The sequence below is a fragment of the Glandiceps talaboti genome, chromosome 3 (assembly GCF_964340395.1).
Source record: "Glandiceps talaboti chromosome 3, keGlaTala1.1, whole genome shotgun sequence".
NCBI classification, from domain to species: domain Eukaryota; kingdom Metazoa; phylum Hemichordata; class Enteropneusta; family Spengelidae; genus Glandiceps; species Glandiceps talaboti.
Genome location: NC_135551.1, coordinates 10,221,909 through 10,241,572, shown reverse-complemented (window position 1 = coordinate 10,241,572; position 19,664 = coordinate 10,221,909). Strand labels below are relative to the sequence as shown.

General features: G+C 36.7%; 1 protein-coding gene across 1 annotated transcript; it reads right to left on the bottom strand.

Moving 5' to 3' along the window:
- Positions 1-15,742: 15,742 nt before the first annotated feature.
- LOC144432900 (ceramide-1-phosphate transfer protein-like) lies at positions 15,743-19,605 on the bottom strand. Its single transcript, XM_078121203.1, has 3 exons — positions 19,489-19,605; positions 18,264-18,465; positions 15,743-17,388 (listed from the first exon to the last, which is right to left on the bottom strand). Exons 2-3 carry the CDS (start codon positions 18,401-18,403, stop codon positions 16,872-16,874), a joined length of 657 nt encoding a protein of 218 aa, XP_077977329.1. The 5' UTR covers positions 18,404-18,465; positions 19,489-19,605; the 3' UTR covers positions 15,743-16,871.
- Positions 19,606-19,664: the final 59 nt, after the last annotated feature.

The window sequence follows — 19,664 nt, the reverse complement described above, 5'->3', positions numbered from 1 at the left end:
TGAAACATATGAAATTTGAGAGGTAATATAATCATACCAATGTTTAACCTGTATGTGTGTATATATACATGTATATGTGTGTGTACATACATACATACATACATACATACATACATACATACATACATACATACATACATCTTGTATTCCATACATATACAAATTCATGCACAGACAGACAGACAGACAGACAGACAGGCAGGCAGGCAGGCAGGCAGGCAGGCAGGCAGGCAGGCAGGCAGGCAGGCAGGCAGGCAGGCAGGCAGGCAGGCAGGCAGGCAGGCAGGCAGGCAGGCAGGCAGGCAGACAGACAGACAGACAGACAGACAGACAGACAGACAGACAGACAGACAGACAGACAGACAGACAGACAGACAGACAGACAGACAGACAGATAGATAGATAGATAGATAGATAGATAGATAGATAGATAGATAGATAGATAGATAGATTTGATTTAATTTAATTTAATTTAATTTAATTTAATTTAATTTAATTTATTTCAGCACAAGAAACATTCAGTATACAGAAAACAATACAACAGACAAAATAAACGTTATTGTGCTGGGATAACACAGAAAAGTTAAAAACCTATTTCCACTGTGGTCCCACATAGAACAGACAAACTCAACTTTACCAAAATACAGATTAAACTCACAAGAGACAAAACAACAATCAGTAAAAAAGGAAGTCATCCTTTACACATCGATCCATTAAATCATAAAGGCATCCTTTCAGCCTTTTTCTTAAAAAGAGTTCTAGAAGTTATGCTCTGTACATTAGTTGGTACTTTGTTCCATTGCACACTGACTGTTTAAACAAAACTATTCTTATAAAACCGAGCCCCGCCTGGAATAAAAATTGAATAGGGACCGGATCTAGTTCTATATACATGACTATTAAAAACAAATGAATCGGATAGATACTTCGGTGTCAATCCTGTTCTAACTCTGTACATGGTTGAGCTTAATATATGAAACCCTGTGGCCGACGGGAAGCCATCCCAATTCTTTGAAATGAGTTGGTTCAATATGAGTCCGCGGTGGCATATCCAGGATAAATCGTCTAACCTTATTTTGAGAAGTTTGAAGTTTGCCCTAATAGATAGATAGACATACACAAGCACACAAAGATGGAAACACACACGCACGCATACATTGTACATACATATCCACCCCCCACCCCCCACCCACCCCCCACCCCCCCACACACACACACAACCTAAACCCTACCAGCATAATTCATCAAGACTTTTGGTAGATTTGTAATCTGCATAGTTGATCACGCGATATCAATAACATTATGTATATGTATGAGACAGACAGACAGACAGACAGACAGACAGACAGACAGAATATCACATTCTTTTTAACATACGTTTTCGAGGGAGGGGAGGGAGTGAAGGGAGGTAGATTCTCTCACACACAGAGGGGAGGGGGTAGGGAGGTACGGAGAGAGATTCTCAGAGAGAGTTGGGCAGAAAGACAAACTGACAGATAGACGGATCTAGACAAACTAACACAAATGAGGGAATGAAAGAAATTCTCTTAATCATTAAAGAAACCATTAATTGGTCTGAAAATTCGTAAATAGAGACAAGAGTGGTTTTGTAAAAATTGGTTGGTTTTAGATTTTTCAGTTTTCTGGAAAATGATGTGCTATCGCTGACTATGTTGAAAAAAAAACTCATTAAGAAAACCATTTGTAAATCGGCGCATTTTACCATGTACATCGTACCTACATAAATACGGACCTCTAACTTCGTTATTCTGTAAGTATTACATGTAATACATACAGACTGACCTAGCATTTGCTTTCACACAAAAGAAAATAGTCTTTAATTTCATCAAAGCTGTGTGGTAAATAAAGGCGAGAGTTTCAAGTTATAACGTATATTTTAATGTAATACCCGCATAAAAATAACATTATGCTATCAACATTTCAACTATATATGTTCCACGGACGCTCACCATAGTCAGTACAACTGCGCTCATGTCAGAAAAAAATCGATATTCTTTTCACTAAATTTAAACTTAGCAACATTATTTTATGACAACTAAACTTCGCTCAGCTCATGTTCAACTTTTTTATATGCACACCAATCTGTCTGAAAAATTGTAAGTAGAGACCAAAGGGGTTTTGTGAAAATCTGAGTCATTGCTACCGCTACCGTTGCTGTCAATCAAATATTAGTGCCTAAATGCTTTGTGGGATACTGTACAAATGAGATCTTCGCTGGGCCGCAGTGCTAGTGCCAATTTAGTCATAAATAAAATAATATTGTAATACTTTTATTCATATACATAGCAATTACCAAGCTCCCAATTGTTACGACTTGAAGCTTGAATGGGAAATGTTGCACATTTAGTTGTGGGTGTAAAACTTCAACCTTGACACCTCCTACACAACAACCATAAGTGATATTCCTTTAAAAGTCCTCCCAACATTTTTCATTATTATAGAAAAAAACAACCCCTTAACTTATAATAATAATAAAAATAATAATAATAGCAATAACAATAATAATAATGGTAATTTTGGTTTTTATATAGCGCTTTTCCACTCTTTGCTCAAAGCACTTTACAATCATTACCCCATGGCACAGATCGATATCAGCACAACGGCCCTTTATACTTTCTCAACTCCCTTGGGCGCATACAATCCATTGCAGCCTTTATAAGCGCATTCACATTGCAACCTCTATCCTACCAGGTCCCCAATTATACAGCTGGAGTCACAGTTGTGGTTCAAATCTTACCCAAGGACTTTAGCCACTCAGAAACAAACAGCAGCGATGGGGCTTGAACCTCCAACCTGCAGATTCAAAGCCGGCCACTCTAACTATTTGCCCATCATGACTCCACAAATCATTACTTGCAGGCCATGAAACTCAAACTTGTCCAGTAAGCATTAATTTGCGAAGTTACATCGCTAAGCGAAACATCTCACCTTGTGAATCAGATCTTAATGATGATAAAAGTTATCAGTATTTTTTTATTCGTCAAGCAACACGACTAAAATACTTCGTAGAAAAAAACCATTGAATACTGAATTGCAAACATACTTGAATAATAATGAAAATAAGAATAACATCCACAAATCTATCAAAATTATATTAAACACAATACCATACTTTGTAAAACATTATGAAATCGGGTCCTACCTTTATGTATGCCTGGACACCAAACGTTGTGTCCGCTCCCTGTAATGCTGACTGTTTTAAAAGTAATGCGATTTTAATATGCAAATTGTATTGGTCTAACTTCATACGAATAAATGTTGTGCAGGGACTCTCCCATTTCATCATCACTGTATGACCTTTGGCATTTTCTACTTTGTTGATAGTACCCTTACTTTTCCTGTAAATGCTTCCAAAATACATTTCCTGTAAATATGTCCACAATTAACTGTTCTGGTGCGAGCTCAGATATTAAAAACAACATCTCCTACTGTACACAATGCCTATTTAATTAAATGATATATATAGGTGCATGGACGAATCAGATACCTTTAGTGCGTTTAACCCCGAGCGAGATACTGTCAAAACTATTGGGCAACGTCGTAGATGTTGTCAATAAACGTACGGTACAATATAAGAACCTTTCTCTACTGCAGATATTGAAATATATCTATGTTTGATACTGTAAAAAAAAGTTGGTTCCTCTTACGTTATTTCAGATTGTATTAAATTGTCATAACGTGTTCCGTATTTTTCCAAACCTGTGAAGTGTACCACACAAGACAGGACATATAATTAGATTTTCGTATTCTGAATATTTCTGTAAGGACATTCCGTTGTTTGTGTACACGTATATATGTTAAGGTTCGCCCTTCCAGCTACTTGTTTCGTCACATAAATAGCACTGGGGAGCAAGGTATGGCGACCTTTTGTCCTTCTAGAAATATGTACGTGTAAGATTTGTTTCGACTGATGAGAACATTACCAGTGTGGTGCCGGGTGCAGTACAGAAGCCAATCTTAGGTTGATCTTGCGAGAAGGCCGTGATCCAGATAATTTGAAATGGTGAAATGACAACATTGTTTTGAAATAAAAATGATATGCATTATTTACCTTGACCGATTTTCAAGAGAAAGTGTTACAACATTTATGACGAATGCATGTCAAATGTAGATTGCTTACAAACACCAAGGCCTTGGTACTTTTGGACTCTCTCAACCATAGTCACTTGTTATCATGAATGTCCTCGTATAAAATAACTGCATAAATACGTTATATCTGCTTTAGAACAGACAGACAGACAGACAGACAGACAGACAGACAGACAGACAGACAGACAGACAGATAGATAGATAGATAGATAGATAGATAGATAGATAGATAGATATATAGATAGATATATAGATAGATAATTGCGACAGATATCATGTCAGTATATTTGCTTCCAAAGTACTATCAAAATCCAAGTTTAGTGTCATGAGTACTGCACCAGTGTTACATAAGAATTTCTAAGGTAACCATGCCTTTCTAAATTGGAGGGGAGGGGATGGGCCTAGAGAGAAATTGAGGGGCCATAAACAAATTGGGGTGGGGGGATGAGGGCATGAACATTCAGAAGGTCTGAAAGGGGCCCACCAAATATGATGCTCATGATTTGAACCTGTTTTAAACATCAGGAGCGGTTGTTTACCGAGTAGATTTGAACATTTCTTGCGGCTTTGCCGCAATAAGTTCTAAAGCCTATATTCAGTGATGAGGTGGATGACAGTCATGCGAAGGTGTTTGTGTATCATTCCTCTGTCCATCTTTTTGTCTGTCCCTCTGTCTTACTCTGTCTGTCTGTCCGTCTGTCTCTTTGTATCTGTCTGTCTATCTCTTTGTATCTGTCTGTCTGTCTGTCTGTCTGTCTGTCTCTGTATCTGTCTGTCTCTTTGTATCTGTCTGGCTGGCTCTCTCTCTCTCTCTCTCTCTCTCTCTCTCTCTCTCTCTCTCTCTCTCTCTCTCTCTCTCTCTCTCTCTCTCTCTCTCTCTCTCTCTCTCTCTCTCTCTCTCTCTCTCTCTCTCTCTCTCTCTGCAATCAGCAGTCGTTTATCATGTTCGTTTGCGAAATTGTTCATTTCATTTACCTACCATGCATTTCATCATGATGAAGTCACTAGCCAAGCCAATGTGTGTGTCTGCCAAAATATGTCTTCATAAGTTAAAGTATCGATGATATAGGCATGCAGTTGTACAGTAATGTATTGGGTTTCAATAATGTGTATGGTTTGAAATGTTATGCCATTGGAATGGCCTCCTACATGTCCTTATTTTTAAAAACGTGCTCACCATGGGAGAGGGACACTCACCCCTCCTCACAAACTCCCCACTGGCTATCATGGGGAATGCTGTTTCAAGGTTGAAAGAGTAAACCTTGCTGGCTAAGTATCTCCAAGTATAGATTATTTACAGCCTAATGAGAGACCTTTTTTTGCAAAGCCCACATATATTTGTAAAGAAATCTCTCGGTATGGACGCTTGAGTTGATTTCCACTGTTAGTTTAATGTAGTGTACGATGCTTTACCTCTCTGGAACGCTGGAAGTGCGGGGGGGGGGGGGTATCTCGGGGTGGCTGCGACATTTCTTGGGTTAATTTTAGGGGCAATTAATTTTTTGAGAGCGTGAAGGGGGGGGGGGGCAAAATGCTTTTAACAAATGTCTCCCCCCCCCGTAAATTCTGCCCGCAGCGTAAAATACATCATCGGAACCTGTAGCCACATGTCACAATTTTCTTAGCTCAGATCAACTATAAAAATCATTTCATTACAGTACATTATGCAAGTTGTATGTGTTTGTCCAAATGATTGGGTTTGTTATGATAATGCCTGTCCACTGGCACAATAATTCAAGCTAGATTAAATATTATGTTACAGTCAGTCATTTTTCAATATTTCATATAAGACAGACACCCTAAGGCAAAATATCACATTTTCCGTAAAACATATACAAATAAAAGTGATACACAGAATAGGGGGATAGCCCAAGTGTTTTGTATGTGTAGACATTGAAGTTTCAGATATACAAACAAAAGTAGAATTTTGTGGGAGAGATGCATTTTTTAAATGGAATATTTACTGTAGAGTTGAATGACACTTGTCACTAATCATTGATCATCTCTGCTCTCTGCCCATTGACCAGTACGCCAGAGTTATAAATATGAATAATATAATACCGCATCACCTTTGCATTTTCCTAAGGAAGAGAGAGAGAGAGAGAGAGAGAGAGAGAGAGAGAGAGAGAGAGAGAGAGAGAGAGAGAGAGAGAGAGAGAGAGAGAGAGAGAGAGAGAGAAACAAACATTGTTTTGTCTTTGCCTATGGTTCATAAAAGCAAAGCTAAATATCAACCAACAGTTTCATCCTGGTTTCAGTATCCCTCCGGTCTTGCAACTACCAGCATTATTTGTGCAATGTACCACTACAAAATGTAGACATGCATGACCTTATTATATGAGGCTTTGAGCATACAAAGTTGTTGAATTACTGGTAGCGCGGCAACATAAAGAGGACAAATAGCCCCCTTATTAGGGCTGCGATTGTCAAACAGAACATGTATGGATTTAAACCTCAAAAATTGCACGAGTTTACATAAATTTGACTTTCTGAATAATTAGCATTTTAAACAAGAAATATTATTGGCAATGGATTCGACCAAGCTGGTGTATTTGTTTTTCTCAGTTATATTTTGCTCCCAATATTAAAGGTTGGAGCATTTCCTGAAATCGGGAATAGATTAAGCCTCAATCAATCAATCAGTCAGTCAGTCAGTCAGTCAGTCAGTCTAGCCTAGTGTACGCTTATGTGAGTTAATCAAACGTATTCATTCCACACGATTTTATTTCATTTCCCGTTTTCGCCTACACCTACTTTCAATATCGATGGCTGAACCAAACCTATTCAGCCTCAGCTCTTCATTTTGTCAGCGGGTGAAGTGCTCCACACACGGGCAGTTGCAGTGGTAACATCATGCATGCGATAGTGTAATAGGGTCTATGGTGGGTCAATGTGCTTCCCCAACCAACACCCCCCCCCCCTGTAGTCAATGATCGATCAGTCACATTTAGAAAGGAAATACGTGTATTGTTACTAACTTGATATACATGTATTTACTATTGATTTGACACCCTTCCGTGAAAAGGAATTATAACTATGGATTGTGTACGTTTGCTGTCGACATTAGAAAGAGCGAAGACGCACATATCGAGTGTGCTGTCTACATACAATTATGCAAATTAGGGTAAATTTAAGAAGAACTATTAAATAAACTGGTACTAGTTTATTTTGCACCTTGACCCCTTGTCTACCATCATAAATCATATATTCGCTGATAATAACATCGGGATTACACGGAAGTTTGGTTGCGAGGCGAACTGGAGTAAAGTGGGTGTACTGTACGTATATGTGACAGGTCAAACAGTACATGGGTGTCCCTATTTGCTCTTCTGTTTCTCATTATCCGACCGACCCAAATTTTCAGCTCCGACATCAAAATAAAAGAAAATATTTTCACCGACCATTAATATTTTGTGGGACAGTGAACTCTCTGGCAAGAATAAAAAAGTGTCTGGACTGTCAACGTCATCTACAGTCATAGCGCCGGCGGCGGCGACGACGACACTTGTTCACCGGCGGACAGATCATTTTTTTCCATGACGGAGGTTATTCAAGTAGGGGGGCTGAGAACATGCCAATTGTGTAGAGAAGCTGACAGAGGGCTTGTTAGCGGGACTCTAATAAAGAGGAGATATAGAGGAGGAAAAGAAGAGGCAGAGAAACATATGTATTTCCTTTTTTAAATCGACCGAGGGACCCATGGTTGCCATGCAAAAGTAATGAGAAACAAAAAAGGAGGGTCACCCTATTATACTAGTAGTTCAACAAGCTGCCATAGAAGAGCTGTACTTAATACATATAAATTTGACCAGCATATAGAACAATCAATTTATACTAGAATATTAGCACTTAATATAAGCTATATATCACATGGCTACAAGTAGCACGTCTATTAAGTATTCTCGCGAATAAGATCTTACTTGATAACCTTCCGATCTGTTATGTTAAAAACTATCCTTGTTACGTATACGTTAAACATGTAGAGAAAACATTGTATTGTTTTATAGTTACTTGGCTAGTAGTTTCATCGCTGGGCTACTGATGTGTGACATCGATCTATTTCATACAAATCAACACATAGTTATATATTTGATACGATGTATTTGAAGATTAATTAACATGGTGTCTTATTTCCCCAACTATTCTTTGCCATACCGGTATCACGATATTTTCTTTCTTTTCCTACTGATGACCAAGTATGGCTTAGATTTCTCTGTAATTTTAGTGTAAGAGGTTTATTTACTGACTCCTGATTGGCTGATGCCCTCATTTGCACATGTCAGTCACAATGGTTAAGCCTACCTTGGGTACAAATATACATACATATATATAAATCAATAACTTTTGTACATGATCCTAAGACTTACACGGGTACTAGGTGAGGTTGGCGTCCAGAACAGGTAGGTCGAAACTAACTTGTCGTATTGTGATCAATAGAGAAACTTGCTCTTACAGTTCAAATGATGTTGGTTTGGTGTTTCACTCATGCAACATATGACATTTACAGCTAAAATGGTGTTGGTGTGATGTTTCACTCATGTAACATGACATTTGTTTACACATTCACCGACAACTCCCAATGCAAAAGAAACAATTACATGCGTGTCATGCACAATGGGGGTGTAGAAGTAGTCAAGTTGATTAGAAACCACCGACGAATTGGCCAGAACTTAAAATACAAAAGAAATCTTCAACAGCCTTGGAATCTGTTGTTGAAGAACCAACTCAAAAGAGATTGGATGCAAACATGATTAGTAATGGTAGAATATCTTTCAGAATGAGTAATATCGGTAGGCAAGAATGTGTTCAAGGGTCTATGGTTAATATTGATTCCTGTTATAGGACAGTTGCTAGACAAACTCCTCCATTTTCTCATAATCTTGTTTCTGTCAATGGAACGATGTTCTGGAGTCTTACTTACCGTACAGATATTGTGTCCTTAGATCTTGTCAAGGAATATGGCAAAGAAATCCAGGCCATTTTAGAGACAGTTTGTTAAAGCCACAAGTAGCTGTAACTAGAGGGCTTGGAGAGGCGGGGACTATTTTGCTAGACGGAAGCAGTATGGGGCGAGATCACGACCAAATTAGAATTCCTTTGTGTATGATTTGTCACGGTTTTTTATGGATCTCATATCATATTTTGGCATTGCTGCCACACTTTCAACATCAATACTATCCACATCTACTGGTATTGCTGTATGGTTAACCTCTGCAGAAGACAAGTCTACGACTGTTATCATGCATAGATTCTTGTCCTTTGTTGTTGAGTCTTTCTCTTGTTCCGTTTCTTACACTAGTGACAGAATCTTATTCATGAAGAGTGCTCTCCTGGTACGGTGGTTGGATGAGGTATCCAACCACATTTAGGGTGTTCTCATGACTTCTTGGCTTCAGCAACAGATTTACTGGGTGTAGGAATTAGACTTCATGACAAGGTTTCTAGCTACTTCTCCCTGTTTGCGTCTAAACCTCCTGAGCTTGATTTGGGACAATCCTACTAAATGGCAAACCAATTAATATTTTATTTTCTTCGATAGAGATATTAGCTAACATAAAATAAATAACAAAATAAGTCAGAAACCACCAATTATAAATAATCATTTATGGAAAACTGAGTACTACAAATATGAAAACTACTTTTCCTTACCTTTTATTGACTTGGTTTCTGGAACTCTATGTAACTACACCCATTATATAGGGTGGCTTTAATATAAAACACACACACATACATACATACATACATACATACATACATACATGCATGCATACATACATACATACATACATACATCCATACATGCATGCATACATACATACATACATACATAGACATACATACATACACCGGTACAAACAATACAAATGTACATGTGTATTACCACACACACACACACACACACACTACTGAACCTTTATTCAGTAGTGGTAAAATCTATGATATTAATTAAAACAAACAACATCTCTATTAGTCCATTAATTAAAAGTTTATTTCCTTTACAGAGCATGTCTACATGTATCATATTTACAGAATAATCCACACATAATTGTGATTCTTCTCAGCACAGCTGCAATTCATTTGTCAAACCAATTAAGCTTGAAAGTAATTTCACTTTGGATTTTATTTCAGAAGGAATAATAACATGTTTGTGTACAACAGTGAAAACTGTTACAAGAATAAAACAGGGAATTACAAATTGTACATGTATTCTAAGTGTAATATTACTCTCGTATTTGAGCCTTCGGTTTACTAACATAGACACAAATTACTATTGTCGCAACGTGTTGATACAACAGTGATAAGCTATTAAATGGCCTAGTCTCAGTACGAAGGTGGCTTCGAAAACAAGTTTATTTAGAGCTCCAATATTGTTTTGGGACTTCCAATGTTTACACTATCTTGATCACATGGTGATTAGAATTGCACAACAGAGGAACTGCTATCCCCCACTTGTGAAATCTACCACACTGAAGAACAGATTTAGTCTGTGTCTATCTTAGTAAAATTTGAGTAAACCGAAGTCTCGATTACCAGTGTCGTATACAGCTATATATAACGCAGTATAAGAGGCATGTACTGTACAAATAAAATCACTTCATTCTTTTGTAAATACCAACATGTAATTTACTAAAAAAAAGAGAAAGAGAATGATAAATATGTATTCATTACAAACTAAATATATATTTATATATTTACTTTTGTAAAATACATGTAATTAATATATTCAATGATAAAAAAAAAATAACGAGTTGAATTTTATTCAAAGTACTGGAAAAGTCTTTATATCATTATCAGATTTCATTTTTCTCTGTTTCATGAAACAGCAATCTATTACTCAAACTTGGCTTTAATATGGAAATCGATTTTTTTTAAAATACCAACAGGTTCATGAAACCTGGGACTACTAATTATACTGGTGCCAGATAAAACTCAATACACTAAATTGCATTTCCAAATAACAAAGGCTTACAGTCAGTTATAGGTATCCATGTATTATATTATTATATTAGATTGGCAAACCTTTTTAAAAGTATGAGTCAGTTTACCTGAGAAATACATTACAGTTAAAGTAACCAGTTATCTGTTGAAGTACCCACTTATCAACTGAAGTAATCACTTATTTGTTGAAGTAACCACTTATCAACTGAAGTAATCACTGATTTGTTGAAGTAACCAGTTATCTGTTGAAGTAACCACGTATCAACTGAAGTAATCACTTATTTGTTGAAGTAACCAGTTATCTGTTGAAGTAACCAGTTATCAGCTGAAGTAACCAGTTATCAGCTGAAGTAACCAGTTATCTGTTGAAGTAACCAATTATAGGTATAGCCACACACATATTGATCAGATATGGTGATCAGGCTAACCACAAGAGGCATTGTCACAAGAAGTGATTCACAAAATTATTAAAATATGAGTCACTTTACCTGAGAAATACATTACAGTTGCTTGAAGTAACCAGTTATGTGTCAGTAGTATGAGAATTCTGCTCTCACACACAAGTTATTTCAGAAACATCGGGGTATTATTAACTTTACGAAGTTTTTACATATTTCCATATGTCTCTAGCCAAAAGCAATGTCAAGTGTTTTGCATTTCATATTTACACCATTTACTTCCTAAGTTTCAAAGATCAACATTTTGTATATTATGACCTATATCAATATGTATAAATCTAGTCTCAGATTCAGAATCATATTCAGAATGAGATTCACGTTTTAAGGACAACATGAGGCTAGTCTCAGATTGAGCCTTAGGTTCAGCCTCATATAGTCTCATATATCATTTTGGAAAATCATGATGACACGCATCGAAAGCCGTCTAGACAAGAAATAACACAATAGGAACCACAGGAAATGTCCCACTTCACACCCACCATCAATATTTGACTTTTACAAACTTTTAGATAAGATTAAAATCTTTTTAAACAGCAGCATTACAGATACATCATTGGAATAATGCCTACTAACAAACATACATCAGCTGAACTTTGACCTACCACAAATGTCTCAGTAATGAAATGTTATCTTTGATTTTCAGGTAATCCCCCCCCCCCTCCCCTCCCATCAAGTGGGTGTGAAGTGGGACCATTTCCTGTTTTCTCAACAATATTTGTTTTTGTTTGACAGCTTTTAATTGGCGTCATTGGGTTTTTTTGAATATGAGAATATATACGAGGTTGAATCTGAGGCTGAATATGAGACACTCTGATTCTGAGGCCAACTTTATGTACATGTATGCCATATCGCAATGACTGAGCTCTCTTCAGTGAAATGAAGCTATTGGAAAACTAAGATTGACACATACTAAAACTAACATTATAACATCTTGTTGATATTATTTATCTATGGATGTTGATGCATTTACACTCACAGTAGGGTGGCATCTCTGATACCAAGTTTTTCCCAAGTGGTCACACATGCAATCTCATCCAGTGTTTACACTCTCTTGATTACAGGGTGATTATATCCACATAACCAATGCACCGCTATCACTCACTTGTGTAATCTAGTATATGTAACAACACTTTTAGTTTGTGTCTATCTTGGTTTGCCTATACATGTTTAGAAAGATGAATATCACAAAGATATCAAATGTGAAAAGTTAGAGTAACAATATGGATGAGAAATGGTTATATATTTTGTATTTTTCAATTGAAAACACGACTATATTATTTCACATCATTTTTGTTCAAGTAGAAAAACCATTAGTAATGTTGTAGAGTGTGATTGCCAGACAATATAAGCATGTAGCAATGTTGATTAGAATTTTGTGAAGCCAGATGACATACTCTGTAGTAATAATGTTAATTAGAAGTTTGTCAAGCTGTACAATAAAATGTAGCAATGTAAGTATGAATTTTGCCCATTTTCTACTCCCCTGGTCCGATAAATAACACCCAGGCCAAGAAATAGCATTCCTATAGAGAATTTCATTGTTATTAATTCATAACATTTTGCATAAATTTGAACTGGCAGAATTTTACAATTTTGCATCATGCTCCAACCCCTGTGCAACATGCATGTTAAAAGGCTGGGAAATACTGGATTCGTTTCCCATTTCTTGAATATTAGGACTTGTACATTATTATTACATAACATATTTAAAACATAGTTTAGTTACATAACTTTTTAGAAATCTTATCTCAGTATAATACTGCAGACACACATCTACAGGAAGTTTAGTGGGGTATTTAAAATCTTAATCAACCTACAAGGGTAGCCTCACCTATGCTACTACATTATTTCTGCTATCCTAACTGACATTTTGATTTTCTTGAAATTTCTGTAATTCTTCAGTTACACTGGTCTCTAATGGCATTCCACCAGAGAAGATGATTGGTTGAATACATAATTAGACATTTAAATTGTGCAACCAGGTCATATCATGAATCCATTATTCGGTGTCGTCATGAAAATTTTTACAAGCAAGCATATAGAAAAGAGAGTGGTTGGCCCACATATGTCAGATTCTATTCAAATTTGCACAAGTTATGAGTATGGCGGGGTGTAACTTTAATACTGTGAGGTGGGGCATGGCATAATACCAGTAGATTTTAAGAATCATAGACTTGGAAGGACGAGCAAAATTGTTTTAAAAAAATCAAAATATCATTTAGGATAGCTGAAATAATGTAGTAGTGTAAGTCCTTCAATATGACAGGTAAGCTACAACAAGGTATTCTTATACAACTTATCACACCTACTGTTCTATATTTTACAATAAGCTTTATTTACATGTACATTTACATTGTACTCGATCTATATGTATTATTGTGTACCATACTAATTATATTTGTAAAACTTCTGTTCATCAAATTAGCGGTGAAAATGTTTAGGGAGGCCTGAATTATGTACAAGAAATGTGCATCCATTGTGAGAAGTAAAAATGGGAATACGAATGCTTTCCAAAATTTGCTTACAATTTCAATAACAAACACAGAAGGCACTTGAAATGGCAATCAGGTTGCTAAATATAATTACTTGCACTACTTGTCATATGTAGATGTCACCAGATGCTAGGAGTGTTGTCATGTTGTGATACGATGGCAGGTAAATATAGAGTAACTTATTTGAGTCGGGATAATGAATTTAATTTTGTTATCTAGTGCCAGATCAACCATCAAGTTATCGCGTCAGTGTAATAAGGTCATATCAGATATACTATACAATAGCAGATATGACCTTATTTTGCTGATGTGAAGTATTATTTAATGGCCTTACCCCAATTTGAATTGATTGAAAACTGATTTACTCTCAATAAATATAGTGAAACTGAATCAAGACTAGTTTCAGTCCTGAGAAAACTGCCAGATGATTGGACTTCAAACTAGTTCAGATTTCTGCATGGGGACAGGGCTTTGATAAACTAACTTATACTACAGCTAGACCGACTTGGCCAATCAGAGGCCTTGATTTTGATTGGTTATATGGAGCCATAACCCACTCTTTCTCAGGGGTGTGACCTATATTATGCTCAATTTGCATGCAACAAATTATACAAAATTTTGTAAAAAAAAAAAAGATCCGGTTGAGCCAATCACGCCATAGTATAAGTAAGATAGACAACTCGTTCGGTAGGGTTATGTGCCAAAAACTTGGGAGCTACACCCCTCATTTATCGGCACATAACCCTCCCGAACTCATTGACTATCTATTACATATACAACACCCTTAGGTTAGGTCAGACACAAAGTTGCAATCTCAAGTTAGGTTAGATACAAAAATGCCATCTCAGATTAGGTTACGCACACAGTTACATTTTTTAAGGATAGGTCAGACACAAAGTTGCAATAATGGTGTTTGTCAGACACAAAGTTGCAATAATGGTGTTGGTCACATACAAAGTTGTAATAATGGTGTTGGTCAGACACAAAGTTGCAATAATGTTGTTGGTCAGACACAAAGTTGCAATAATGGTGTTGGTCAGACACAAAGTTGCAATAATGGTGTTGGTCAGACACAAAGTTGCAATATTGGTGTTGGTCAGACACAAAGGTGCAATAATGGTGTTGGTCAGACACAAAGTTGCAATATTGGTGTTGGTCAGACACAAAGTTGCAATATTGGTGTTGGTCAGACACAAAGGTGCAATAATGGTGTTGGTCAGACACAAAGTTGCAATATTGGTGTTGGTCAGACACAAAGTTGCAATATTGGTGTTGGTCAGACACAAAGTTGCAATAATGGTGTTGGTCAGACACAAAGTTGCAATATTGGTGTTGGTCAGACACAAAGTTGCAATAATGGTGTTGGTCAGACACAAAGTTGCAATAATGGTGTTGGTCAGACACAAAGTTGCAATAATGGTGTTGGTCAGACACAAAGTTGCAATAATGGTGTTGGTCAGACACAAAGTTGCAATAATGGTGTTGGTCAGACGCAAAGTTGCAATATTGGTGTTGGTCAGACACAAAGTTGCAATAATGGTGTTGGTCAGACACAAAGTTGCAATATCAGGTTAGGTAAACACAAAGTAGCATTCTGAGGGGTACCGGGTATTCTCAAGTTATTGAAGTTCGATATAAAATATAACCTACTACATGTAACTAGTATTACTTTGGGGTGGATGAAGGGGGGGGGGGGTCAAACTGTGATTTCTTTTTCCATCAGACATCGGTTTTCGATATTTTAGTATGACTAGTGGAACCTATTGTGGGTTGATTTCTGTGCATGAGCCATGACCTTAAACAAAGGCAATATACATTAGAATACACCCCCATCCCCACGACAATCGTTCTATATTGGGATAGAAATACTATTAACCCTCTGTAGATGTTAACGAAGTGTTGAGTAAAAGCCAAAAATTACTCTACATCTATAACAATGTAAATACAAGGAATAACAGCAGTTATATTTCATAAAAAAAGGACTAATGCTCGGAGCAAAATGAAGTGTTCAATGTACGATGAAAAAATTAAATCTCATTTAGTTAGACATCAGACATCCCTCCCCTCCCCTCATGACCACCACCTCATCCTCCTTCTAAATCACTTGACAAAAATGGATTGTTTCATACAGTACAATCAATTTGAAATCAGTTATAATAGTAGTATGTAGTGTAGTATGTGGTACTATGAATATATGCTAATACATAGTGAGGAAAGATTAGCTCTTTTATTGACACTCTGATGAATGTAATTTATATATATAGTATCATGCATTGACTATTGCAAAAATTGACTATTGCAAAAATTCTTCTGTTTCCTTATTTGACAATTTTCAGAAATATTTGTATGTAATATTTGTATGTATCTGTACAAAACAGATTCCAATAATTAAAAGTAAAAACTGTTTTTGTCGAATGAGAACTAAAATGACTGAAACCCTCACCCCCAAACTAAAAGAATTGCGTTTTTTATCCTACATGATACTCAATCCAATTAAGTATGATAATTGCACACTTCCCACACAATAATTTGGTAAATTATATAACATATTCAAGATAGAAGTAAATTATTATTCGTTCGAATACATGTAATTGATTTAACAATAAAGTCATCATATCCGTGGTTGCATAATCATATCACTACATTCCAAACACTGAATATGAAACAAACAATAAAATCATCATATGTGTGGTTGTATAATCATATCACTACATTTCCAACACTGAATATGAAACAAACAATAAACAAATATACATCTGATCAGTACCCTGAATTCATCTTCTGAAATATATATGCAGCACATCAAATCATATTATTGCAACTTGCATATTATGTTGTCATCACCCCATCATGACCTGAGATGAGCTTGCCCTTATGGAAGCATCAATATATCATGCTGTGCGTACAATTGCTGTATTTCATCATGTATACACTTTGCTATCTCAAGGAACTGTGGTAAGATCCTTTCAGCTTCTTCAGCCGACTGCTGGAAGGAGGTTGCCATGAACTTTTTCCGGGATGGTAAGCTATACATAGCCAATCCTGCAGCCTTTCTGATAAGCCACGGATGGAACTTGGCAAGACTTCCATTGTAGGCCTCCCCTGCTAGGGTAGATACGGCACTGCTATCATCGGAGTATTCCACTTTCCTCAATAGCTCTGTGATAAATTCCAGTGCGCGATGAAGACGCAAGATTGTTCTTGACCCGGACAGTAATCCTTCACTTTTCTTTTTTGTTAAATTTTCTCTGATTTCATACGTAACAATAGATTGAACTGTTTCAAAATGTTCACCAAACCTGGTCTTCTTGTGTTTTTCTAATATGCCAACTTTGTCTCTCACATCTGAGGCAACAAACCCAAATAGAGGACCAAGTACTTCGAAAAACCTGTGAGATGTTAACAAGATATATACAATGTAGTCTTGGCTTACAGAAATACCCAAATATCATTTCTCCCTCCCCCTATTTTACATAGAATTTGGCCACCATGGGGAGTCATAAAATTTGCACCACTGTGCCATTTTAGTTGCTGAGAGACTTGGTGTTCAGAATCACACTGTTATAAATGCCGAAATTCAACCAAATGACTGCTGATGATGCAAATGCAAATCACATAATAACAGGGCATTCCATTGGTAATTATCCATACATTGCCTCATGCTTGTCACTGGCTATTTTTTCTAAACAGTTTCATTTTTTAATATTCAATTAATCTGACTGTGGGGCTTGATAATGATGCGAGTCACATGGGATTTGATAATATCATCAGTTGACGGTCCCTCTGAGGAGCTCTTTAGTATAAACCTGATAGCCAATACATCATATTCTGCTTATTGAAGTTCCAGTCATTTTGCAGGTAAACGTCACAAGAATTGGCTTGGCTATATATATGCATACTGCCATGGACAAAATATGTGTAAAAGAACTCTGTGAACATTACAGAAGAGTGGATACTGTTATGATTACTGATAATCGCAAATAAAACTGTACAAATTACTATAATGGAAACCACTGTGGGAAATGAATGATATCATGTAGTATGTGCTGTCTTTATGCTACAGTGCTATTCTGTCTCTTACATGTACTTCCAGCACAAAATGGCTTTCGACCGGTGTTCATAGTGGCATAATTTAAATTAGAAAATGGTGAATTGGATTTAGTAAAGCTTTTGGTGATAATCAATTCAAATTCAGCACAGATTTCTGTGCTTAACTTAGTCTTCGACGCCAGCTATTCTGGTGAACAGTATTAAAAATCCTTACCTTGCAATTTCAGAAAATGCAACATTGTAATGGTCTAACATAACAACATCTTTCTCTGGGTGACACGCCTGGAATTCCTTGATGACCAGTTCCAGATCCAAACCATGTTCATTTACTTTAGTCTTTTCTGTTGTTGTCATGGTTTGCCAATACAGTTCTATCAACTTAGAATATAAAGTGGGAACCAAAGACACTGACTAATCTGTGTTGGCGAAAGCAATGCACAATTCAACAAGCATTAGTTATTGTTTTAAAACTGGTGCATTTAAAAAGCAAATATGAAACTAAATCAGGAATTGCATATTTTGGATGATACATAGGGTGGGTGTGTGTATGTATGGGTGTGACATGGGGTGGGGGCAAGACTGCTACTTGGACTGGGTGTGGATTATATACAAGTACAGATGCCACATATGCAATGTATGATATCAAGATCGAGATCTTGTTCCCAATGAGGAATTGTTGTCACCATGGATTAGTCTATGCACATCTGTTATCTCAATAATAGATCCATGGTCTATGATAGACTATTCCTAGTCAATTTTACAAGTCATGGATAGTTCCACCCACAGGCACTTGAACTGGTCTATCTATGATAACATGAATAAAAGAGAATAATGTACACCTAGGCTATTGTGTCATTGTCTATCTTTGAATGTAACAGAAGAGGCTATCTTGAGTATGTACACTGTCATATAGTAAGTATCATATCTACTAGTACTACTACTACTACATACTACAGTGTAAATATATACCGATATATAGTATACACTGTAGCACGTAGTAGTAGTAGATCACGTGATAGTTGTTGATAGGACAGTATACATACTCAAGATATATGCTCTTCTGTTACATTCAAATTGACCTGTTTCCCATTCAAAGATAGGTGTACATTGTGCTCTTTGAAGTTTTATTCATATTTTCATAGATAGACCGGTGCAAATGGCCTGTGTGGTTCCACCCCCCCCCCCCCCACCCCCCACCCATCCCCCTTCTGACACGTAAAATAAAAGGTATATCCAGAGTTCCACTGTATTGTAACATGTCATCGCTTGGGGACTAATCATTTCGGACTTTCGACACGATAGTTTCGTGCCGGATCCGTTCTTATGTACGTACGTCACATTCAGTATTTGTCCGCTTGGTAGTAGTCGTCATAGGATCAACATAAATCGATGAGTCTAGTATTTCACATCAAAAGCTGAAAATACTAAAAGATCCTTACCTTGTACTGAAATGATTTACAGATCTTCTTTATAATTGCTAACACGTACTCGGTCAAAACTTTTGTCAAAACTGTTGAAAATAGGAAGTCTGAAATATTCCACCGGCGTAAATGACACGACCCGGAAGTGATTTTTTTTTTTTATCGTATGATCGCGTGAAGCCAACAAAGGTTGT

Excerpts from the sequence above, each read along its gene's own strand:
- LOC144432900 (XM_078121203.1), bottom strand. The coding sequence starts at position 18,403 with ATGACAACAACAGAAAAGACTAAAGTAAATGAACATGGTTTGGATCTG. Across the intron at positions 17,389-18,263 it reads GCATTTTCTGAAATTGCAAG|GTTTTTCGAAGTACTTGGTC; the intron begins GTAAGGATTTTT and ends AACATCTCACAG.